The sequence below is a fragment of the Prenolepis imparis genome, unplaced genomic scaffold, assembly GCF_030444845.1.
Source record: "Prenolepis imparis isolate NDT839.2.m4 unplaced genomic scaffold, iyPreImpa1.0 SCAF_4, whole genome shotgun sequence".
In the NCBI taxonomy this organism is placed as follows: Eukaryota; Metazoa; Arthropoda; class Insecta; order Hymenoptera; family Formicidae; genus Prenolepis; species Prenolepis imparis.
The window spans coordinates 4,077,079-4,103,888 of NW_028141162.1; the positions used below are offsets into that span (position 1 = coordinate 4,077,079).

The following is a 26,810-nucleotide window of genomic DNA, read 5'->3' on the forward strand; positions in this document are numbered from 1 at the left end:
AGTAAGACTAAGGATATCGCACGCATTACGGTATATGCGGTTTACATAGAAAGCGAAATTTAATAACTTCAAATATGGCATAAACATGTATGTATATATATGAAACTAGCAGTGAAATCGATCAGCAGGTCAATATTGCCTCTCTTCAATCTCAAACGATACATGCTTTGCGACGTGAGACTATCTATACATGTTATAGATATACACAGTATTATACATATGTATGTACACAGTAATTTTCGTATAGTATTTCACTTTTCATTCTCTGTTAATGGAAAAATGCATCCTCTTTCTAATTTTAAAAAACGTATGTTATTACCAATTTTATAACATTTTAACGTATGTTATTATCAAACTAAAGAAACTTTATATATAAATTTTATATATAATTTTATATTTATATATAAATTATTTAAATATATAATTTATATAATTTATATAATTATTTACATATATAATTTATAATTTTATATTTGTATATATAATAATAAATATAAGATTATTCCCTTGTATGAAATTAGATATAAAATATGAAATTCTATATTATTCTATATCTCTCTTTCTATATTTTTATTTCCTCATTTCGTTTAATCTAACTAAATATAATTACGTGAAGCAAAGTTATATTATTCTTTGATAATAAAATCTCAAAAATTGCAACGCATGTATAAAAATTATTATTGCAATGCATGTATAAAATAACATATTAATTAATTATGCAGGAAAAATTCAATATTTAAATCTTTAATAGACAATACAAACAAAAAAATTGAATTTTCTATAAGAATCTTTTAATCAAAATACTTACGCTTTCATTAGATTAACGCGTCTATACACATCCACCACGCTGCGCGTCTCGCGCGAAACTGACCGCAAGACTCTGACTTCTGATTGAGCAGCGTGTCGCCACCTGACGGCGAAACCCAACTTCATAGCCAAGAATGAACCGGACCCGGCGAAAACATCTCTCTCTTTCTATTCTTTCCATTAGACGCGTGCGTCTCATACGTCCACCACGCTGCACGTCTTGCACGAGACTAATCCCCACCACCGACTGCAAGACTCGCAGCGGTGTCGCCAACTGATGGCGAAACCCAACTTCACAACCAAGAATAAACCGAACCCGACGAAAACATCTCTCTCTTTCTAGCCTTTTCAGATTAATACATTACATACGTCCGTCACGCTGCGCGTCTTGCGCGAGACTGATTCTCGTGCGAGATATCGCGATCGCGAAACTGATGATCAGTCTCGCGCGAGCCGTGCAGTGTGGCGGATGTATGGAGACGCGCGAGTCTAATGAAAGTGTATAGGTATTTTGATCAAAAGAAGAATAGAAAATTTTATTTTTTGAATTTTTATGCATTGATTGCAATAATAATTTTTATGCATGCGTTGCAATTTTTAAGATTTTATTATCAAAGAATAATATAACTTCGCTTCGCGCGCGTAATTATATACGGTTAGATTAAACGAAATGAGAAATATTTATAATAGTCAGCATTCTAGGACATGATTGTACACTTCATTTTAAGCAAGAAAGTTTATATAAATATGTGTCCCCCCTATTCTGGACGGTTAGAAAGATACAATTAATATATTCAGTTTTAAGAACGAATACATTTATTAACTTATTAGAACTAAATTCTAATATGAAATACAAAAATTTAATATAATTGTTTCATAGCATTTGGTTCTACTATAAGTTAATAAATGCATTCGTTCTTAAACTTGAACACGTGTTGTATCTTTATAACCATCCAGAATAAGACACATGTTTATATAAACTTTTTTGCTTAAAATGATGTGTACAACCAAGTCCTAGAATGCTGACTATCCCTCCTGAAACACTCTGTATATTTCATATTTCATATTATCATATTTATTATTTATATTATTATCATAGTTATATTATATTATTCATTATATGTATATATAAATATATAATATAAAATATAATATAAATTTATAATTTATATATAAAAAATGTATATATACAAGATTATATTATATAGATTATATTATATCATTTATATATGGAATTAAATTTTCTCTAATCAATATGCTCTTTAGATAAATATTGCTTCTCTTGCCTCTCAATCTCGAACGACACGTGTTGTGCAATGTGAGACTATCCACATATTCAATTTTCGTATAGTATTTCACTCTTTTTTATATGCTGTTGATGTAAAAATTGCACACTTTTTTCAATTAACGCATATTATTAATATTTTTAAAATTAGAAAAAAAAAATATATATATGTATGGGGAAATGAAATTACTTATATGGAATTATTAACTTAAATAAAAGCATTATATGATTTTAAAAGGATTTAGACATTTGTATTAATGTTTATTTCATAAAATATTAAAACTAGAAAGTGTTGAGACATTGATGCATTATATATTTCACGAAGAATTAGATTTTAAAGAGATTACTCCCAGGCTTTTGTCTTAGAGCCAATAATTACGATAGATACAATCCTCGTTATTTGATGCAGGAGAAAGGAAGTGCAACCACTCTCTATCGAACAACTTTTCCCTTCGTTTCAACCAGGCGTTAACTGAAGACTGGTTATCGTAAGAACACACTATTTGAAAGTTTCACTCATTATACCGTGATCGAATTTCTTGTATTGTGGACGACAATATTCGATTCACGCATGTGGATTTGAAAATTGGGATAATTATTCTCATATCGAAAGATTTTTGCGAGTTCTGTGTGTGAACAGGAATAAATCGAAAAAGTAATCATCTAGTGCAATTGTAGGTTTAGAAATTCGTTACATGTAATTTTACATGTCTACATTTGTCTCTTATAATTTTTAAATCGACTCTAAAAAAACTATAATTTCGAATCATATCGAGTGTTCTCTTGTAAAACAAGATAATATATATCGATTATATCCAGTTTCTCTTAAACGATATACAGAAGCTTGAACGATGCCTACGAGATTGCTTTGTCTATTAGACACTTTTACGACGTCTTTGAGTCACACATTGCTTGAGTTGCGCGATGTACAACTGTTTATGATCATTTTTCAAGAGCAAATATTGGGTAGATTTATAGTCCGTTTTATCAGTGTTGGCTAACTTTAATCATTTTTTTTTCTAACTGTTTTTAAGGTCACAGCACCAGCTATTTTATACACGTCAAAAAGATATTTAATTGTATTGTGTATACGATAAATTACATTTTTTTCCCGTTCGTACAAAATGTTCCAGAATGTAAAATATAATTCTGATCGTAATGACAGTCTTTGTTGCGGATTTTTTTTCGAGATTCAAGCATTATATTTTATCTACAGGAAATTACGTGTGATTTGAATTACAACAAGAATTTTAATCTTGCAAGTGTAAGGTATATTGACATTATTTAATGTGTGATGAGTTCTCGGAAGATCTATAACGGCCGACAAATATTTAAGGAGACGCCAAATATTATTCCTTTTAAATTTGTGTTTAAGCAATGTTTCATACATTTCCGCAAGACGTGCCAAAGCTAAAGTGTGTCAGTTATCATTTTCCCGGGAACTATGCACCATTAAAATCTATATGATGTGTTCACCGAGTTTATTTTGTCCATTGCATAAAACTTATATTTATAAGTTAAAACCGTGACACATAGAAAAACAAGCAATAACGATAGACGATAAGCGAATCAATCACATCACATTTTTGCAAGCATGCAATTTTTTTATACGCCACGATTTTAGACTTGCGGACGTCATAATGTCATAACATCATGCATAAAACAATTGGAATGCGAATATTATCACATCAGTGCGTAAATATCGACGTTTAATTACATCAACAGCATTTCTCTGTTATAAGACGACACGGATGCAGTATTGACAATAAAAAATAATAAAAAAATTTAGGAAGAGAGAAAAATATAATGAGAGTCTTGTTAAATATTTTTTTCATTTATTTAATTTTTCTCTTTCCACATATAAAAATATCATTATATAAAAAATATATAACGCTAATATTACTTACGTACTTGAGTCATTTATCGGCTACTAAAAATTCAATTGCTCGATAAACAATCTAATATTGCGTTATAAAATATAAGTATACTCATCGTCAGTGCCAATTCTGTCAATTTTCGAATGCTACAGAAGTAATATAAGTAATAGGCTAAATGTTAAAAACTACATTAATAATAATGAGAACTTATGAGTAGATCCTCATCAAAAGTCCTTTTCAGATTGAGGGCTCTTCAGATTCGATGACTTCTAAACAGTCCTTTTCAAGTTGATGTCTTCGAGGTATTTTAAAAGCACAATAATGTATGAAATAGGCATACTCCAACACGTATACTCGGATCATTCACACAAGATGTTATGAAAATCATTGACTCTTATGAAAAAACACTAATAAAGAATAATCGAGTGGAGCTGCCCCTATATCATAAGAATACATTTTTTCTGGTTTTGCCAAAAAATCCATGTAAAAGTCCACATTATTATCGATTCAGTTTTTATTTTTTAGCTTTATATTACTTCTGTGTCAAATTTTGTCAAGATTGGTTTTGTTAGAAAAAAATAATATTCATTTTGAATATTCCTTTTTATTTTTTTGTCGCGTGTCGCGTGACAAATAGAAATAAACGCGTTTTTAATCGCGTCTCGTGCTCATTATCATAATAGGCTTTGAAATTGTATCGCATTACTCGCGATAATTGCTAGAAGTGGCAGAAGCGCGGCGCACCGACGCAAATAATTCTAATCTTTTGTTTTTCTAATCACTTATTCAGCCAGCTATAAAATAGAGAGTGCGTGTAAAGGTTGTTGCCTTGACTAACCGTGCAAAGCGACAAACGAGGTCGTACAACATGTGGCATTCTGCGTTTTTTCAGCTTAAAAGAGATGTTCTGCTTGTGAAGCGCTGATTATTCATGAAGATGCGACACGTTTGTCTCGTAAGATGATTTGAAGAAACGTCATGACACATGAGGTATGGAAGAGAGGTACTTCATATAATATGCCCTAAGTAGATCCCTTGATTGATAAAATTAAAAAGTATTTTGTATAGTTTCGTCGAAAACGAATTTTTATAATTCGGTAACTTCTTCGTCGAACAAATGTAAAATATATTTACGATAATAGGTAATTAACGGCAATAAAAATTCATGGTAATAATATATTAGTTTAGTAAATCAATAGTACATTTTTGGAATGTATAAAATTACATGCATTGGAGTATTCTTTTCGGCGATGATCGATATTTCGTCCGTATAAACAAGTGGGTCGTTGCCTATTGAATCGTCTTTGAATGAAGATTCTTTATAAAAGACTTCCCGTTACCTTTTCAACCACGTGTATTAGGTCTGGATCATTCTTATATGTAAGTGATAGTGATAGCGTTAGTTTTTATTTCTACGATAAAATATTTGCTGTTAACGCTTACGATTTTTCGCGAATAAAGGGAGTACAATAAGCGAGTAATATAATGTGTTATCGATAATATTAAAATATGATACAAAAACGTCTCATTATCATGATGACATAACGGTATTCAATGGCTAAAGTGTGACACTTTCCAAACACCTATGAGATGCTCGGTAAAAAAAAAAAAAAAAAGCGAACTCTTCTTTCAAAGTGCCAAGAGTTTTATTGAAGTAAATGACCAAGAGTACCGTTTCGTATAAATTGCGTTCAATATCTTATTTTAGTGCTCTGTAAATTAGACTTCAGCTTCACTAATAAATATTTAAAGATATTCTACATTCTTTTGAACAACAATATAAGATTTATTCTTTAATTAAAAAGGTCCACTATATATATATATTAATATGAGAATTAATAGAAATTTTTATACGATGCCAAAAAAATTTTTGTGACATGTTTTATGATTTTATTTTATTAATCGCGAATGTGACATGCGAAAAAAGATTATTTAGTGTCCATGGGCGAAGCCAGGATTTTATCTAGGGGGAGGCAAAAATTTATCAAATAAAATCTAATAACATTTTTTATTATTTTAACTAAACTTTTTATTTATTTTTGTATAAGAATTTATATAAAAATAAATTTAATAATTATGTTAAAGCCAGTCTTCGCTGATCTTCGGAAAATCTTTTTAATATCTCTTCTTCCAGTTTCTCTTTGTTTATACAGAACATATATACTCATTGTCAAACTCTGGATTTATTTGTTGAATTTTGTAAATTGTATTACAGACATCAGATACATTTCTTTACTTTTTTAAAATTACTTCTCTGTGTCAGGGTGTCAGGGGGGGGGGGGCAAATGCCCCCCCCTGCCCCACCCTGGCTACGCCCATGTTAGTGTCTTGTTTTATATTGTAAAGAAAAATGACACCTGATTTCTCCTACTGACGTCATAATCCGCTGTAGCGAGAGTCATCAGGAGCTTTGATAATGCCTTAACTTTGGCAGAGAGAGTGACCTTATTATTTATTTAGAAAAAATTATTTCTAAACATAATTCATTAAGTAAAAATTGTTATGACAAGATAAAGAAAATGATATTAATTATTAATATATCAGTAGCCAAAGACAACCAATATCTGTGTAAGTGTGATCAAGAAGATGTGTGTATGTGATTCTTTATGGAAGAAGTAAAAAAGATATTATTAATCCTTTTTTAAATAACATTTCGAGAAACAAATATATATATATAAAAAAAAAAATTATTTGCATTCTTAATTTTTTAAAAAGAGATTGTGTTTTTTACAATTGTTCCATAACTTTTGAATTATCCTATACATGATTTTTACTTTGCTCGTTTTTTTGCGAAGCTTCACTTTATGAATTAACAACTGTACAAAATTATAGTAATACTTCTGAAGAAGTAAGAGACGGAATTTCCTCGGTGTCGTGGTTCCGTTTAATTGCGTCATTATCTTATTAAAAGATGGTTGTGAGAGCATCTTACCCTTTACAAACTTGTTTTGCTCCGCGAGCATCCGGTCGGTTTGTTGGGCGAAAAGCCAACCAAAAAATGTGCTCGGATGAAAGTTTGCTTCAGGGGGTATATTAGTTAGATTTCTTTCGCGAGCGTATACATACGTACACTTTCTGTTTTGTATCGCGCAGTTAATGTTTAAGTGTTATGTGCTTTTATATAATATACTTCAAATTCAAAATCGATTTAGTGTATTTTTTTATTCTGCATTTATGAAATATATATAATATTTTTTGTTTTAACTATAGTCTTTAGTAGATTCTTGCAAAATAATTTTCATTATTTAAAAGATAAAAATTAAAAAGTATGTATATAAAAAAAAATTAAAAAATATCATATTTTAAGATTAATTGATTACAAAGATTTTCGTTGAAGATGATCATATATATATACATATATATAATTTGCTTTCTCCCCCTTAATATAACTCAGTTGCAGATGATTTTCTCTCTGTCATTTTTTTAGTTTAAGCTTGATAAAAAGGGTGATTTGATACCTGTTTGACTTGATGCGATGATACCGTATTGTTGGTCCCCAGCAGTAGTAACCCAGCTTCCAATGTGTCTCATCAATTTGCTGAAGCTGGCACAGACTCCCATCGGCCTACTAAGAGGTTGAGAGATTATACGCGAAACAGGTTTCGTTTTGCCCCTTTTTTTTATCATGCTCGGTTTGCGAGGTACGTGAGTCGTTAACCGGCTTCAAGCTCACATTATGAAAATATTCAGAGATTGGGACACCAATTTCTCGATATTGGATCCTGTTATTATAAAACAATTACACGCATACTTGCGTATCGCGCATAGATATAAATTAATGTAGCGGATAACTATTGTGTATCCAAAGTGTTAAAATATAAAAATTTATTATCGAAGAGAGTGCGGTTTACAATGTTATACTTTAATTAGTCTTTCTTTATTATTAGCTTTTTCTGAACATTGGAAGGTATAACTGGAAGATACAAACAGAATTTTTCCTTGTCTCAATTAAAATATTAAAATATTAGTAAATATTAGCAAAAATGAATGACATGAAATTGTTTCGAAATTGAGTCGAAATTTTCCTTCTATTTTCAATTTTCTCGCGTTTATATAGATTTTAAAGGATTTCGATTTATTAAGAAATCTCTCGAGTCTCTACTTTGTATTTAAAACAGATATAATAAACGAACAATTTTTTATTTAGATATTTAAAAAGAGAAGCTTTTGACAAAATTATAGATAAAATAATTTTAAGAATAGGTGATCTAACTGCTTAATTAAAAAATCAAAAACAGGAAAAAAGTTTGCGATTCGACGTGTAGCAAAACTACTTATGCGATCCGAATCGATTGGAATTTATGTGTATTTTCCACAAGCCTCTTTGTGGAAGCTCAACTGGCTGGCATGAATCGATTATCAGCAAACGGAGAACGGACCTGTGTCGACCTTTTTTTACATTTTTTGCGTGATAGTTTTTATCAGAGGTGTTGGTGAAATCTGTGAATTGTAGTATAGACACATATAGAGTCGATATCATTTAAGTACAAAATTATATAAATTGTGAATAGGTGAAAGGTAAAAAGGAGCCGATAATAAACGAACGTGTCTCGGTTCACGGTTGGACCAAGTTATTTGGATTTTGGAACCGTGCTACACACAATCGGCGAGCGGTCCATTGACCTGTTTCGATTCATTGAATTATCGTTGACATCGGGTTTTATCTCTTCCACATTGCTTTCTCCGTGATCGCCGTTTTTCTTTTTACGCTATGTTTGTTAAAATTAAGGAAAAACATTTAGGAAAAAAATTATTTTCCTTGCTCCGGAAGAAAGAGATTTTTTCTTAAGTTCTATATATATATATATATATATATATATACATATATATTTCTTTTAGAGTAGGCAATATAAAATATATAGAATTGAAATAGAAAGAGATTAAAAAGATAACAGATTTTACATAGAAGAAAAGCGCTATGAAATTATCCCTTCATACTTATATATTATATTATAAATATACATATAAATACATATTTATGTAAATATATATCCGTATTTTTTATATTTTTTATGTATTCTTTTAGTCTTCATTGTGTGATATAAAGAATTGGATTTTTTTATACAAATATATTATACTTATTTTATATTCACTTCTATTTTATAAGCGGAAATTATGTGTACATTCTTCTATTTAAGTATTTCTCTATTTTACGTATTCATGATGTTGAGGTCAATTAAGTCTATAGACTTAACCCTGTGTGACATAATGTCTCTTATTTAGAACAATTGTGTTTCTGTATGTAATCTAATCTTTCCGCATTCTTACGCATGATTATTTTAACATATTTTGTATCTTTATGTTCTGTTTTGGTATCTTATAAAACATATATTTTGCTTCAAAAATTTTGATTCAAATTTCCAATCTTACTCCAGAGTAAAGCGACGCTTAAAATTCCTATATATTAAGTTTCAGCAAAATATGTTTAAAAAATTGTATCACAAAAAGTTTAAGTAATAATAGATAATTTTATATAATTATTTCCCTTGTGCTCTATATACGCAAAGAATATAAGAAAGTTTAAGACGGCAAATTTATTCTGAAAATATTAAGATTTTTCAATCCCATTTTTAATTCTGTTTAACATAATCAAATCAAGATTTAATTTCTTGATTGAATGGTATAAAAAAAAGAAATGATACGACTTCGCCAAAATTATACCCAATCAGTCTGTGTGTTAGGACATTAACACTTACTGCATTTAAGATATGCTAATAAATATCGAGCTAAAAGAGTAACTTATTATATTATTAAATTCCGAATAAAATGTAAGATAAATTAATATTTAAAAAAGAGTTCCTTTAAAAGAAAAATTGTATTAAAGAGATTCTTTCCATATTGTATATATGAGATAGAGCATATTTTCTAAGACATACGCGCGTCGATTTTATGTATCGTTTGAGAAACCTGCTGAATTAATATTCTAGAGTTAACGAAAGGGAATCTTTGTACTCCTCGCGGTTGTTCGTCCTTGCCCGAACGATGCTCCAGGGCCCACTTTTCTGACGCGAGGATCCTGAACCGCAAAAACGCTATGAGAAGACTTACGTAGCGGAGATGCTGCGCGACTCTCGCTTGGAAAATGAGGCTACATCGGCGATGCAGGGTGCAGCAAGTAGCAAGTGGTATCTATATATGGCGAGATGGTCCGGAAAGAGATGGATTATCTCGACACATTTCTCATTCCCGAAGAATTCTTCCGACGTTGTACACACCCGTCTCTTTATCAATCATACGGCAGATTTTGCGTATCAGCGATCAATTGTGTGCGACATGACGACATTATAATTGCAAAATTTTCTCGCAATGACAAACGTTATTTCAAGAAAATTGTTACGAGAACGATTCGATTGTGCTGAATCAACACACTTTGATAAATAACGAGGTTGTCGAAGAATGTAATCGAAACAGGCATGCATTAGTGAGACGAATTGATTTTATATAAAATCATAAACTTTGTTGCTTTAATTTAATTTAATTATGTTCTTATCATTTAACAATATTATATATATATATATTTAATATATATATATATATTATTATATATTAATTTATTATAATATATATATATATTATTATTAATATATTATAATATATATATATATTATTATATATTAATATATATATATATATATAATATTGTTAAATGATAAGAACATAATTAAATTAAATTAAAGCAACAAAGTTTATGTATATATATACACACTACGCAAAACAATTAGGGGAGCGCTTTAAAACTTATACAAATTTTATTGATTTTTAAGAAGCCATATCTCAGCTTGGGAGATCGTAGGGCAATGTTTCTAGGCGCGTTTGAACGGGTGAAGCCTCGACTTTAAGGTGAGTAAGGTTGCATTGTCCGCCTCATCGAACTATTTTTCTTGTGAGACCTAAAATCAGATCGTGAAAAAAGTCTAGAAATTTCATGACTTTGTAGCCATCTATGAAAAAAGGAAGGATGGGACCAAAAATGCCACCACATTGGCTTTGAAGTAGTAAACTTCCTCTTTAAAATGGCGCAAGAAACATTGCTCTATCGTACCTAGGAGCTGACCTTCTGGAATCTCATAGTCGCATCTTTGTATTTTGCAAGATTTTTTGTAATGCCACCGGCATTCACGTTATCCGATGTAAATCACGAGGAAATAGATCGGATTTTGCATAACATGGATGGAGTTTTTTAATTCATCAAAAAAAGAAACATTTGATTTCACGTAAGTCACCATACGCATCATACTAACATTGACACATACATCATATACACATGAGGCGAGTTTTTTAATTAATCGATTGATCAATCTCATAATACGCAAATACAAAAAAAAAATCAAATAATTTTATTTTACTTTTATTCAACACATGTAGATTAGTTAGTAATAGATGCCTATATGAGAGCTATTTAACTCTAACTAATCTACATATGTTAAAAACAAGAAACATTCGATTTCACGCAAGTCACCATACATGATGTGCAAATCCAATCGAGCAACTTCCTCATGATGTATGTACATCGGATAACGTGAATTATTAAAATGCCGATGGCGTTACAAAAAATCTTGCAAAATACAAAGATGACAGCCAATGTGGTGGCATTTTTGGTCCCATCCTTCCTTTTTCCATAGCGGCTACAAAATTATGAAATTTCCAGACTTTTTTCACGATTTGATTTTGAATCTCACAAGAAAAATAGTTCGATGGCGAACAATGCAACCTTACCCATCTTCAAATCGAGACTTCACCCGTTCAAACGCGCCTAGAAACATTGTCCTACAATCTCCCTAAGCTGAGATATGGCTTCTTAAACATTGGTAAAATTTGCAAGTTTTAAAGCGCTCTCCTAATTGTTTTGCGTAGTGTATATATATATACATATATAAAATGTGTGAGTAATGATACAAATTCAGATATTATAGTGTGTATGTGGATATTATACCTGTCACTTTTCTTACTTAAAATTCACATTTTATACTTTTAATGACACTCATTTAATTTAATGTACAATATAATATAAAAAAATTATATATATATATATAACACTTGTTATATACTTTTCTTGTTTAAAATTTATATATAACATAATTTAATATAATTCAATATAATTTCATTACATATAAGATGAAAATTAGAATGTCTGTTTAGCCTAACTCTGATGTCTTGTCTTATTCATCTCATACCATTATAATATTTCGAAAAGTCTAATTCAATTTTACGTAAAATTGAACGTTTTAATTACACGATTATGTGTGTTTGAAGTTTGAAGTTTCTTATCAATCCGCGAGCGGAAGTAGAAATGGCAAAGGCGAAGGCAGCTCGAGAGTTCTCTCCGCGAGCCATCATCTCCGCTCGCGGGTCCGATCTCGCGCGAAGAGGGGCAGACGGTGACGGCTAGAGGGTGGGATACGCCTCGATCGCGGGGATCCTCGCGCTTTTCGCCTTGACCGATCTCGGTCGATCTATCCCCACGATCGATTCCCACCACGATCGCGGTTTTGGCCTCGTTTATGTCCTATGCTCCTTGGCGGGCGCGATACCACCTCCGACGTGCCGGACGACCACCACCAGAGTCTTTCGGTGGCGCGGATGGCACCAAAGTTATAAAGTGGACTAGCTAAGCTGGTAAGCGGCGCTGCCACTTTGTCGAGCAACCACGACGTGCCACGGTTCCCCACGGCTTTCGTGAAAGGAGAGGATTAAGCACTTTTCGGCGGACACCTCGCGCGGTGTCGTCGTCTGAAGCACACGGTCGTCGTGCCATGACATTCTAATGTAATAAGTCGCGGGTGCGGTTAATAATCGATATTCTCGGAACGATCCCGGAACGCCACGTTTCGCCCCCGTTGTAGAAGAACAGGGATCCGAACACTTGACCTTAAGGTGAACTCTTGATTAAAGAACCTATAAGGTAAGATATTCCTTTCTGATCTTCAAGAAAAAATCCAATCGTAAGTCTAAGTGACTCTCTAATAGAATTGGCAACTTTGCGATACGGCAAGAGTCTCTTCGGGTTTTTAAGAGCCTTTTATTAGCATATCACAGATCGCAGATGTGCTTTGACTAAAGTTGCGAGTAATGGAAACAAGATCTTCGTTTATAAATTCGTATCACAAAATTATTCATTATATGAGATAGAACCGGTTAGAGCGATTTTTCTATCTTAAGAGACACAACAGAGAAATCTTTAATACAATTAGAGCTTCTCTGTCGCCGTAATAATGTGAAGATCGAGAAATGATAACAAAAAAATCAACTTTGATGAAAGAAAGACAGATAGATAATGACCTAAGTAGGTCATTGAATTAAGTAATTCAAGCTACAATGTTGCAATACTCTACTTGGGAATGTGCTATTGTCAGCAAACCTACTTGCCAGTTCGTGAAAAATTTAAACAAGCGTTCATTAATATTGCGACAAAATGATCTCAATTTTGCATAGAATAGCAATTATAATACTTAAGCAATTTTTTTTACGTCAACAGTTGAAAGTAAATCAGTACCAATATTGGAAAATACATATGTATATCTATCTGATATTGTTTCAGATATTGTTAAAATATTGTTTAGCTTATTACACGTTAATTTGCGATATATAAAAAATATATTTAAATATATATAAAAAAAATTAAACAAGAGTTTTGCGTTTAAAGTATTAACTATTAAAATGGAATATTTATCTCTATATTAATCTTTCTTTTCTTTTTTCTCTGAAAACAGAAAAAAGCTTTCTTTATAAACTTCGTACAAATTTTTTGCATTACATATACATATATGAATTTTACATAATTATATTCGCGCATTACAAACTTAAATGTTATCGGATTTAATTATCGGTTATATGTTTAGCGATTTGTACGAGAGGCGCGATCACTTTCATTATATGCAATTTACTGAAGAGCAGGTTGCATTTTAATGCATAATTTCGTAGATTTCTCTCATTTGCGCTTCTCTCTCTTCGAAAGTGTACTTTTTACTGTCACATATCATATGGTGCTCAATGGCCGTATTGATAAATTACATTTTAACAATGATATTAATCAATTTACATTTTAAACGGATTATATAAAATAATTAATTATGTTTCTTCGCTACGTGTGATGCGATCTCACTTTTATACAACGATAATTGTTTCCGTGCGAATGAATTAAACGCCAATTTTAATACCGTTTCTTGTTTACTTAATAAATTATTGATACATGCGAAGTCAATTGTTATTGAAATTTGTCGAATCAATTCGCATGTGACATGAAAAACATAAACTTTTGACGATTTAAATACTTGAGATTTTGATAATTTTCATATCTTATTCAGTTCAATGAACTTTGACATTATTTTTCAATCATTTTATTATACAAAGATTTTGAAAATTTAATTTTAAATATTATTATTTATTCTTTCTTGTGAATAATAGTCAGCTTGATTTATTAAAAGAATGTATATGTACGAAAAATATGTATAATCAAATCCTGAATGTAAAAAAAATATATTTTAAAAAAAATAATTAACATTACTAATATTAGTTAATTAGTTAGTTAAGTAATTAACAATAGGTAATTAAAATTCAAAATTTAATATACCACATTGTTCCGCTATCTATTATAATTTAATAATAATAATAGCTGAAAAAATTAATATTATTCTGAATACTAGACGTATTTTTTAAGTAAGATCCGATCGAAAATTTAAAAAAAAAAAATAAAGAGGGAAAACTTTTATTACTGGTACAACGCTTGTAAATATCCACTTTATTTTCCTACGTAGTCACCATTTTTTTCTAAACATTTTTGATACCGAAAAATAAGCTTTTTATATCCTCTAGAAAAATTCGTCACTGGAGAATTCAGCCAATTCAACATTGCCACTTACTCCTCGGTATTAAAAGTGTTTAGATAAAAATTGTGATTACGTAGATAAAAATAAAGTAAATATGTATAAGTATTGTATTAGTAATACAAGTTTTCTCATTAGTTTTTTTTTTTAATGTCCGATCGGACCTTACTTAAAAAACACATCTCACATATATATATACATGCATACACATACATACTTATATGCATTTACATTATCTTATCGCTTATTTATATATTATATATATAATATTTAAAATAATAAAATTTTATATTTATTGTGTAATATTACAATTTTTTAATGTAGTTAATAGTTGTTCCTAGAAACAAAGTTACCTGATTTCTATAAAAAAAAAAAGAGTGACATGTGCGTTTCGATTCGAAACGCGTATTACAACATACATATATGTATATATAACTGCATATGACACATTTGCTAATATTGTATAATGTGTGATAAGGTATAAATATGCGATACATTACAACAATATAAGTAATAATCTATTTTTGTGTGTGCCACAACTTGAAGTCCTAAAATTCCAGATATTTCGCAAGATTCTTCTGTCAGCGAGATCCTTTTTCATCCACAGATGAAACGCTCTATCTTAGATAATATTTTTATTTCTTCTTTGAAGAATTTTTGATCCTTTTTTACAGTAAAAGGATAAGCTTTAGTTTGTCGCTGCATGAATCGCGATATTTCGAGATTCTTTCCGAGTTTCATGTCAGTGAGATAAATGAAACAGCGCATCGCGATTTATCTTACTTATCTTAATTAGATATCATGCGTAGGTTCGCTAACATAATAACTCGCGCTTGTGCCGAAAGTTCAATGTAAATCCGCTTCAATGAAAGTAACTTTCCTCAAAAGATATGTGTTAGTTGATGGATGATTGATTTGACAACAAGTTGCTTAAAGAAGGTATTCAGTGGAACATGTTTATAGTGACTTGGGGAGATAGCGGTAATAGTTTTCTTCGGAGCGTGAAAGTTATGTTCTCCACGATGCGAACGGCAAGTGAACGACCAGATAATGTGCATCGAGGAAATTGCTATTAAGGACTAATTACATGCTAATATACGTATAGCAAGTTCCCTTCGTTCCAATCGATCAATAAAATTGTCTCATGAAATATGTCGTTGTGACTTAATATCGCTCGCGTTTAAACACTTGCAAAAAAAAGTTACTGTGTGTAATCAAATATAAATATATATAATTTTATGTAAAACATGTTCAAGCACGTTTTCTTTTTCTCGTATAAACTCTGTCTATATATACATGAGAGAAATAGGAAGAATATCTTTTCTCGAAAGATGTGTTAGTAATTGAAAAATAATTAGAAGAATAATTTTTTCATTTTTGTCTTTTTTTTAGAAAACGTAACATTTTGAAGAAATCTGAAAAATTAGTCACATATATAATCATATATAAATTTATTGTATATGATTATATATGATTAATTTTTATTCATTTCTTTAAATATTACTTTAAAGAAAAGAAAGTAAAAATTATTCTTGTAATTATTTCTCAATTATTCTTTTCACTATTTTTATTGTATTTAAAGATACAAATCATATGAGAGATAGAAAATATATAGACATGTTTTTTATTTATAATCATATTTATATTTAATTATACGGACTTTTTTCCTGGCGTGACTATTAGTCATGTTTTTTCGCGCGTATTTGAATTGTGATTGCAATATTTTTCAGAGGAATATTTGGTCTATGAGAATGGCGTTAAAGTAAACAAATAATTAAAATCAAACCTTATGCCTAACTTATTTATTATATTCATTTTTACATTATATGTTCGTGTTTAAAATATCAATTTTATTCCTTATGAGATATGCGAGCGCGCAATATCGTTGAATTCGCTGTGTCAGTAAAAATGTACGTCAAAGTACTTGAAAAAAGTACGTCGTAAAATTAGCGGTTTCGCCGATGAGCGAATGGTCTTGCTCCGATACCTTGCTACTCCGTGCGCCTATAAGCTTGAAGACGAGATATTCGGTCAAGGTGGTACTGAAAGATGAGGTACGACGACAATAGAAAGCAGCTATTCCATTAAAATTATTTGCCTCTGAACCTGCGGCGACCTGTCACTTCTCGGCGTGTATGATTAAAGCCGAGAATGTGACTCGACGCAGTTATCCCGCACAGCGGTAAATGCAAGTTCATTCAAGGCGGTTACGGATTCGAGGGTGACAAATTCTTCGTGTTGCAGGCGATGGCGAGCTTCATTAATTCGACAGCGCAATTCTTCAACGATGCGTACGACTACTACCTCTGGACGCTGTCTCTCGCAGGTAATTTACAGAAATTGCGTTCTACGGTATTCAAATTATAATATTCTCTATCGTAACATCGCGTAGGTGTATTTAATAAATTTACGTATTTAATAAATGTATTTAATAAATTTACGTATTTAATAAATGTATTTAATAAATTTACGTATTTAATAAATGTATTTAATAAATTTACGTATTTAATAAAATTACGCAACTTTTTGAGTAAAAATGTATAAACGAGAAAAAATAGTTTAATTATATATTATTAATACAGTGTATATTGATATTTAATTATATTATATAAACCACATTAATATTCTAATTATAAAGATATTTAAGCATAGATAATTAATATAAATTTATGTAAAAATAAAAAAATTATTATTTTATTATATAAAAAAATTTTTAATAAATAGTTGTCTTGTTTATAAATAAATATTTTAAAAATAAATAGTCATACAAAAATAAATACATTTAAAATAAATATAAAAAATACCGCAAAATGTTCATTGTAATTTGCTTTTCAGACGAGAGAACGAGAGGATGGTTACTGGTTGATTCGCCGAAACCAACGTTAATATACACGATGATATACCTCGTCATTGTTTGGGCGGGTCCTAAGGTCATGAAGAAGCGGAAAGCCTTCAAATTAACATGGGCATTGGTGCCCTACAACCTTGCCATGGCCTGCCTGAATGCTTATATTGCCATTCAAGTGAGTATTTTACTTTCATTACTTCGGATAATGAGAATATATATCGTAGATCGTTTCGTTTCTTCATTTTTATGTATCCGCTTTTACTTAATGGAAAGTGAACTTCCGTCACTTTATCATTATTTTTTGTTTCCTTTACAGTTGTTCGTAGCAGCCACGAGATTACAATATAGTTATGTGTGTCAGCCAATAAGGCACATCACGCGCCCCGATGAACTTCAGGTAAGAAATTTCGAGAAAATAAAAAAAAATTATTATAAAACTTTCTGAATTTTTAGACTTTAAGCTGGCTTAAAATATTTTCTATTAAAAGCAAAAATCTTCTTTCCTTTTTTATTGAAATAAATTATGCGATTTAATAGAAAAACGTTTAAGTCAAGCATAAAAATGCGAAAAACGATGCGAGAAGGATCCATTTAAAAATACTGATGCTTTTTACATTCAGATTGCTCACGCAGTTTGGTGGTACTACTTTAGCAAGCTTTTGGAATTTTGCGATACCTTCTTCTTCATCTTGCGGAAGAAGGACAATCAGTTGAGCTTCCTCCACGTTTACCATCACTCCACCATGTTCTCGTTATGGTGGATCGGTATTAAATGGGTACCGAGCGGATCTAGTAAGTATTTAGCATTTTTCTCTTCTTTGATATTTATGATAATTTATTATATTATATCCAGTTTGAAAGATTGCATAAGTAATATTTATTTGGCTTAGTACAAGATTCAGTTCAGACTGTCACGCTAAAAATTTAAATTTGATACTAAATAAACTTATTCGTTTTCTAATTAAATGCGAATAGCATTCATCTGTTTGTGTAAAGATAGAAAATTGTTAGTATATAAAAAATGATATTATTATATTTCCAGAAAAAAAAAAATTTCATGAAATGTAATAAATTTGAAAAAAAAAAACAAGCGTTATTTTTTAGGATTTAATTACATGATATTAGAACAAAAAGGTCACTTTATTTACGCGATTTTAATAAAAGAGTCGCGATCATATTCCTCTTGACGCGTGTTTGCAGCTTTTCTGCCAGCGATGGTAAACAGTTTCATCCACGTGCTGATGTACTCGTACTACGGACTCGCCGCGTTAGGCCCTTCGATAGCCAAGTATCTCTGGTGGAAGAAGTACTTGACGATCCTCCAGCTTATCCAGTTTACTACCGCTCTGATTCTGGGCATCAACGGCATTCGATCGGGATGTGACTTCCCGCTCTGGATGCAGTACGCTCTCGTTATCTACATGCTCTCCTTCATCGTCCTGTTTGGAAACTTCTACGCCAAAGCTTACATCGCAAAGGTCAGTCTTGGACTTGACGGACTTCGGACGTAACCGATGCGTATTATATCGGTATATTTATCCATCCGTGATGTTTGTTTGCAGGGTAAACAGGTGTACGCGGAGAGGCAGCTGGAGAGGATAAAAGCCGCTAAGGAGAAGGCAATGAATGCACAGTTGATCGCTGACGCAAAGCTCAGCAACGGAACAATCACGAATGGACACGCGAATGGTTACACTAACGGGGTGACCAAGAGGAAGGCCCAATGAATCTCCCTTCGAGAATCTCACACTTTATCGAGAATCCGACGATACACGACGCTCACGACACACGATTAGAGAAAATAGTCAGGAATGTTAATGGCAATCTGCATAGTCGTCGACAGTATAGTTTATAACGTAAGGGAAAAAGAAAGAAGAAACAAAAAAAGGAGGAAAAGAGAAACAGAGATTCCATTTAGAGATCCCCGTCAAGATTATTGTGTTCGCATGGTAACGTGATCAGCAACGTGATTTCAAAGTTATCGAGATATGCGATTTCTCCCTCATCAGCTCAATCAACTGTACATTCGCGGCACGATGCTGATTTCTCAGCACAACTGTACATATATTAAGGAATATATACATGCCGGAGATGTACTAGAACCGGAGTAGTGATTAGCGCGATTACGGGTCTCTTCCAAGATGTACGAGACCCGAACCGCGTGAGAGGATTCTACACTGTAAAAAAAATTTGTTAACTTGACTAAACCGTTCAACTAAATAATATTTTGTTAACTGAACATATAAAAATATTTAAATTAAATATAACATATTAAATCTAACAAAACTTTTGACAAAACGTATTTGACTTAAATACTAATATATGTTCAATTAACAAAACAGTAATTTAGTTGAACGGTTTAGTCAAGTTAACAAATTTTTTTTTACAGTGTACGGATTCAAGTAAATATCAAAATATATGGTCAAAAGAAAACGATTTTCTTTTAAGAGTCGGGATAAACCAAGTTTAAGAAATCTTTCTCTACAACTAAGATCATTTGAGGAAAATAGTAACGAGAAAAAAAGATACATGGGTAAGAGATAGATAAACCGGATCGAAGGGAGATTAGTTCTGTAAGTCTAATTATCTGTGGATGTGGGCAGACAGAATAAAAATCAATTAACGGCGGACGAATGAAAAACTTTTAATACAAGGGTGTCTCTCTCTTTTCTACGTTTTATTTGTCGCGGGAAGCTTCAAGTTACGTCTGCTGTAAGAGTAACATAACAAAACAGGCCCTACTCGAAATTTAACGCGTGACACTTTTTTTTTTTTTTAAACAAGATGTAATGAGATGTATGCGAAATATTACTCGTGTGCTCGGATAATTGATTCAATTAAATTTCGCGAGCAGTCCTACGAACGAATCTTATATGCATAAATGTTTAGAAGTTAACAATAACACGCGGAAAGCCTATAATGTAATTAAGTTTCAACTGATTCGCACAGAATAGAGAGATTCGCGAGAAATACACGAAAGTTCGTTTTTATTAAACGATTAAACACATTTTGGATATAAACGATAAATTTCTTATTCGTTTCTAAACGACGTATATTTTTGAACAAAAAGAAAAAAAAAAAACAAACGTATCGATCGGTTAGACGCAGACTTTTATACGGAAACTTTTCTACAACGAGTAATCCAGGTGTGTACATGTATAAATAATGCGTTTTTGTCGCAATGATTATCATAGAGACAAGAAAATTGTACGGTGGAAGAGAAACAGTAAGAAAATCGTGCAGAAAATAGGGAAAACGTTTTTTACATCACAACACGCTTTTTCTCATTCGCGTAGAATCTGCTTTCCATCCACGATGCGATTCAAATTTTTATCCGGAATTTATAGATATAACAATTTAGCCCCTCTTTTGTATAAGTTACAAGATAATCATTTCGCGACGATGACTCATTATTATTTGCGAATCGTGTATTTCCTCCTAATATACATACTTCTCAATCTCTTTTAGATAATTATATTATTATTGTTAATGTGTTTATCTCATTATCACACACATAATGTAACGGATGATGCAATTGTTATAAAAATGGCATTGCTGCGCAATGTTTAAACGAAAGAAATGCATTATGTTAATTCTTTACAGTTCACGCTTATTTATGTCCTTTCTGTATAAATTTTTCCATTAATTAATATATCTAACTTCTAATCATTAAATATTATGAAATCATTTTTCTTTGTGTTTCTGATTAAATGTTAAAGAAAATAATTTCTTTATATATATAGTTGTTATATATTTATTATAAAAATAACGAAACTTTCGCTAATTAAAAAAATGAGCAGTATATATCATACTATATAAAATTAGGGAAATATCGCTAGACACATATGGCAAATAAATGCAGTGAATTCTTTACGACATAACGATAGTTATATGAAAAGAAGAAAACGATTAGACAGCTTTCAATATAGGTATGAATAAAATGAAATATATATTTAATTCTATCAATCGTTTTTCTCTTATTTATTAATCCAACATTATTCACACAGCATTCATATAAAATCTTATTAATAATAATTCACGTAATAACTGCATACCGATAACTTTACGTTCGGTCACAATTTGTATATTTTATTTTTCCCTATATATTAAAAAAGTTTTCTCTCGCATAGCAATATAATTTATGATAAATAGAAAAAAAATTTGTTTATTTTTAATTTCATTTAAAATTATTTTTTAAATATCAAATTAGATTATCTAAGATTATGAAAAGTATATAAAATAAATTGATCTAAGAATAAAATTATTATTATAAAGAAATAAGAAGAAAAATTTACATTATAAATATTATATGAAGAATAAAAGAATATTTAAGTTAAATATCTCTTTAAATTAAATAATTAAATTAAATTAATTTTTTAATTAAATAGAATCTCAAATATTACCAATATAGATGTAATCTATTATAATTAATTTAAAAAATCAAAATTTATTACTCAGTCATTTAATGTAATAATTTTATAATTAATAATAAGAACACTTACCAAATGTCAGTCTTTTACTCCAACGACAGTTTTGTTTCCATTGTAACTGTTACTTTTGTAAAACGTTTTAATTATAAGCTTATTTACTTCTTTCAATTAAAGATATCTCAAATATTTTTTTTGCACGTAGATCGACGAAAGAAAAGATGATAATATTGTAGCCAAAATCAGCAATTAACGAGCTCGTAAAATCGCTAAAGCTATCCATATCGAGCACGTTTTGCCGACGTATCGTTGTATGTGGCAAACAAGAGCAAATTCGACGGGACCCGTAATATCATGGACTTTCGTGGCGGCTATCTGTTCCGCCAATTCGTCAAGGGTAGCCTGACGCAAGTTCAAGACGAAACCGTGCGTATGATAGGCTCTGAACAACTGTTTCAAATCCCGTTTGTCTAATTGATATTTCACGTCGTTTGGAATGTCGGAAATGAAGCCGCGCAAAACACTCACGGCGTGACGATTAAATATTGTCGTTAAACCAAGAGCGCTACGCAAACCTGACAACTTGTCTCGCAAATATTGTTCCATTTGCGACTCGCTTTCCTTCTCTTGAGCATTTTCCTCGGCTGTGACAGTCAATTCGAATGTCTGAACGGGTCGATTACTGCTCGATGATGTAGCTACAGACACGAGCGGTCGCCAATCTTTGCTGATCGTCACATTGTATTTCAGATTGTGAGGAAGAATAGACCTCTGCGTGTTTTCCCATATCTGAAACAGAAAGAAACGATTCTGAAAGAAGAGCGGGAACAAAAGAAAAAGGAGATGAATAAAAGGTGCTGAAAGACCAAGAATGTAAGCTTGTGTCGTTATTTAAAAATACAACTACATAATTATTTTATACTAACACCAGAGTGATTAATTAAGCGGGACACCTTCATCAATGAACAACGGCTGTCACTTAATTTATAATGTTCTCCAATTTCCGGATCCCATAAAACAACATCGTTCTCTTCGATAGTTAAAACAAACGCGGTCCATTTACTTATTTGCGAGGAACCTGCAACATTCAGCATAAAAAAAGCGTTACATCAATCCATTCTGATACATATCAATATTGTAAAAATAATATCACGTATCTGCAGTTTGACTTATAATTGACTTATGCACATTGTTGACTTATGATAATTATATATGAAAATAAGGAGTGAAAAGATTTTAATATAAATACAATAAATTTTAAGACAATGTGACATTCAATTTTGATTTAATTAAACATTAAATCAAAATTAAATTAAACCAAAAAAATAATACATTTCATTGACATTTAAATTATTATTTAAATTATTAAATCCTTTTGCTCTGCATATGCATTAGAATAAATTTGTATACCTAATAGTACGTATGACTGCAAGCCGAAACCTTGTAGCAAGGTCGCTAGCAAAGCCGCTCTGCCATAGTGATCAACCTTATTCACGTTCAAAGCCTGGCGAGGTGCAACCGGGCCATAATGAATGGGTAATGATGAAAGAAGCATGACGAACCGGGCGGCATCGTCGGGAGTTTCTATGTTGGATATTTTATAAGGATGAGCCAAGCAACGTTGGATGCCCTTGGACAAAGTGTCGATAGTGTTAGCTTCCATGGAGTTTCCAGGCTGCTCGAGTCTCATCAGCACGTAGATTCTGGTGTGTGATTGTCCGGGGCTGGCTTGCGCGTAGCCGAACAGCAACGCCGGACTGTAGAGAGGTGATAGAGCGATCCAACGTTCGAGTTCCTGATAATTTCTGTGACGCTCGAGCGGAATCCTCGCCTCGCCCAGCCACTCTTGACCCCAGACTGGATGCTGATCGTACAGACGAAACTTCACGCAATGCTCTCCAGTATTTTGTCTGGGCAGTTCGAAGTGTAGGGTTTGTTGCCAGATAGGTGCCGGTCCATCGGCAATCGAGGTCGTGCGAATGACGTTACCCCATTCAACTTCCAACAGCGGGGAAACGAGCGCCGATTCTTCCCTCACCGGTACTTCTACCCCCCGTAGCACATTAACAGTTAGAATTGTTCTTCCTACATTGTGATGCCTGCTGTGATGAGCGCTAGACGACGGTCTGAGCGGTCGATTAGCGCGAAAGAGATTCTTGAAGGATACGTCCAATAAAGAGAACGCCGGCTGCTCGGTGACGACGATATCCAGTGATTTGGATTCCGGTGATGTTTTACGAGTCGTCGTGCTAACATCGGAGGTCTCGAAGATCAAAGCTGGATCTTCCAGCAAAAAATACTTGACGTTTTTTCTGTCAGCGGGACGTTTCCTCTGAGGTCTTAATAGAGAGAGGCCGTTTTGAGGATCGTTCGGATCGTTGCTGGGTCTGTAAAGATAACAGCCGCCACTTTTTTTCGGTTCGTCGGGACCGTACGTTGACAGGGAAATGGTGCAGGCAACAATGCCAGTGTATATCCTTTGTGAACCCTTGCCGATCGCGAAGTCTATGTCCACCACGTGGTCTTTGATGTTGCAACGTTGAGGCAACGGTAACGGAAGTATGCTGGATTTATCGTTTCGCGAATGCACTTGTATCGAGAGATCGTGACACTCGGAATCTCTGATCATCAGCTTGTACAGTTTCCTGTTAAACGGGCTGTTCGTTTTGCATATCGGCTTCCCCTTGAATAGAATAGACACCGAGGCAATCTCGATTGTTGCCGCGTTATTCGATTGATCTGATTCGCGCGGCGAATGAATACGAATCTCTCGTATCGCGATTTCCACGAGTTTGCCGCGAAATCGCGGTCGCGACTCGTAATCCAGCTGTTTGACGTCCAGCTGATACGGCTTGATTAGCTTGTTAGTAAGAGGATTCTCGGACACGTACAATCCATCCTCCGTTGCCGATGAATTTCTATCATTCGACACTCGTAAAGTACCTTTATTTTTCGCGAGCACATCGCTTCTTATACGATCGTCATCGATCACCGGATATGCATAGCAAAGGCTGAAATCTTGCTCGGTTTTATCTCGCGAACGCTGTGTCGGTCCACTTATGAAGTCGAGATGAGAGACAGACATGTCGATTGCAAAAGAATTTTACTGAGAAATCTTCTCTTTATATAATTTATTTGTAATACTAATTTTAAATTATTTAAATAATCATTTTAGCATGTATAATATAAAACATTTTTAAATCGCTTGTTTTTCTTGCTGCAAAGTACAAAACTATATCATAGACTCTCGTTGGTATTTGTTTTGTACTCTAATTTCCATGGTGACAGTTTCCATGGTAACAAGTAAGGGAAATATAAAGGGTGAAAAGGCATGAAGGAGCCTGTAAAGTATAACGGGTAAGCTAAAAGATAAGTAACGACATCTTGTAAACTGATGTCGAATATCGACTTGGTAGAACCGAAGATGGAATAAAAAGCACTGACATTAAAAGTTTTTAATTGTATAATTTGTCTGTATAAAATCTGATTATGAATTAAATTATATACATCGCATTGATTTAAAAATGTATTACTAATAAAAATGATAATTTTTATTACAATTTAATACATCACATGTCAACAAATTTAAATTTGAACAAATGAAAATTTAATTATTTAAATTTAATATATTATTTATTAATATCTTTAATCTTTAATCATCAGAAACAAGCAGATTTTACGATTTTATCAATATATTGATAATATATTGATAAAAGATAACATTTATACAATGTATATCGACAGTATTCGTGTATATAGTTAGAGTGTTATTCCTACTCGGGACGCCACTAACAGAATTTCAGCTGCGTACAAATCCATGTTAAATGTGGATATAGTGGAGCTCTGTTTTAATTGTAATTTTTTTATAGATAGAAGTGGATAGTATATAATTAATAACGTTCAACAGATACGTATGTATTAAACAATGTATGTATCTTTTTTTTATAACTCTTATATATCTCTATGAAAAAATACATTTAAAAAATTCTATATGCGCTATTAATCCAGCACATTACAGAAACAAAACACACATGCACGATTACATACATATACATAAAAACTTGTAAACATTTAAAAATTTAGAGTATAAACAAGATCATATATTTCGACCATTGTCGATTACGAAAAAAAGAGCCTATTACAGATAATAGTGAGCGAGAGAGGGAAAAGGGGAAAATGAGCGAATAATGCAAAAGAACACAAAGTGAATATTGTCGGACAAAATAATTTTGCAAAATTCGCATTACTATAGCGTTAAAAAATGGCAATTGTTTATAGTAGTCATTAGAAGAAACTTTGTTCGTTGGTCACTAAATCATAATGAATTTAGATCAATCGGAAATAAAATATGAATATATTTCTTTTTTTAATTGTTTTTTTAACTGCTCTTTTTCATAAGCTTGTTTTAGATTTTGTAGCGAGTAAATTATTAAATTACTTTAATATCTCCATTTGATCTTTTCTAATATAGGCCACTTATGTATATAAATAAAGTTCATAATTAAAATATATATTTATACATATACATATTTAATGTTGAAAAATCTATTAAAATTAAAAATAGTTATTAAAAATAAATCTTTTTATTACTTTTATATCTTTTTTACAAAACAAAAGAACATTAACGTTTTCAAATGCGATTATTGCAGATATCTTTTTTTCTTTTTTTTTCTAAGTATATAATATGCTTGTTTAAAAAAAATACTTTTATATATATATTTAACTTTAAAATCCTTACAATAA

The 26,810-nt window shown here is 31.7% G+C and overlaps 3 protein-coding genes across 8 annotated transcripts in view; 1 reads left to right on the top strand and 2 right to left on the bottom strand.

Moving 5' to 3' along the window:
* Positions 1–1,409, bottom strand: part of Alka (glycine receptor subunit alpha alkaliphile) — a 13,110-nt gene extending 11,701 nt beyond the window's left edge. For all 4 annotated transcript variants that reach the window (XM_083035886.1, XM_083035884.1, XM_083035882.1 and 1 more), the window contains exon 1: positions 809–1,409. The gene's annotated coding sequence lies outside the window, so the exon portion shown is untranslated. The remainder of the gene's footprint in view (positions 1–808) is intronic.
* Positions 1–20,739, top strand: part of LOC145934955 (very long chain fatty acid elongase 4) — a 24,692-nt gene extending 3,953 nt beyond the window's left edge. Inside the window, exons 1-7 of one of the 3 annotated variants that reach the window (XM_083035890.1) lie at positions 12,543–12,843; positions 17,037–17,118; positions 17,628–17,815; positions 17,957–18,037; positions 18,261–18,432; positions 18,841–19,118; positions 19,203–20,739. In XM_083035890.1, the coding sequence (XP_082892016.1) occupies positions 17,040–17,118; positions 17,628–17,815; positions 17,957–18,037; positions 18,261–18,432; positions 18,841–19,118; positions 19,203–19,367 (963 nt within the window). In that variant the 5' untranslated portion in view covers positions 12,543–12,843; positions 17,037–17,039 and the 3' untranslated portion in view covers positions 19,368–20,739. Of the gene's footprint in view, positions 1–12,542; positions 12,872–17,036; positions 17,119–17,627; positions 17,816–17,956; positions 18,038–18,260; positions 18,433–18,840; positions 19,119–19,202 lie in introns of those variants that run through there. The other 2 variants (XM_083035888.1, XM_083035889.1) reach the window with 2 other exon arrangements.
* Positions 20,740–22,113: 1,374 nt separating this feature from the next.
* Positions 22,114–25,365, bottom strand: LOC145935034 (coiled-coil and C2 domain-containing protein 2A). The gene is made up of 3 exons (XM_083036027.1): positions 23,478–25,365; positions 22,994–23,145; positions 22,114–22,856 (listed from the first exon to the last, which is right to left on the bottom strand). Exons 1-3 carry the CDS (start codon positions 25,150–25,152, stop codon positions 22,317–22,319), a joined length of 2,367 nt encoding a protein of 788 aa, XP_082892153.1. The 5' UTR covers positions 25,153–25,365; the 3' UTR covers positions 22,114–22,316.
* Between the last annotated feature and the right edge of the window lie 1,445 nt (positions 25,366–26,810).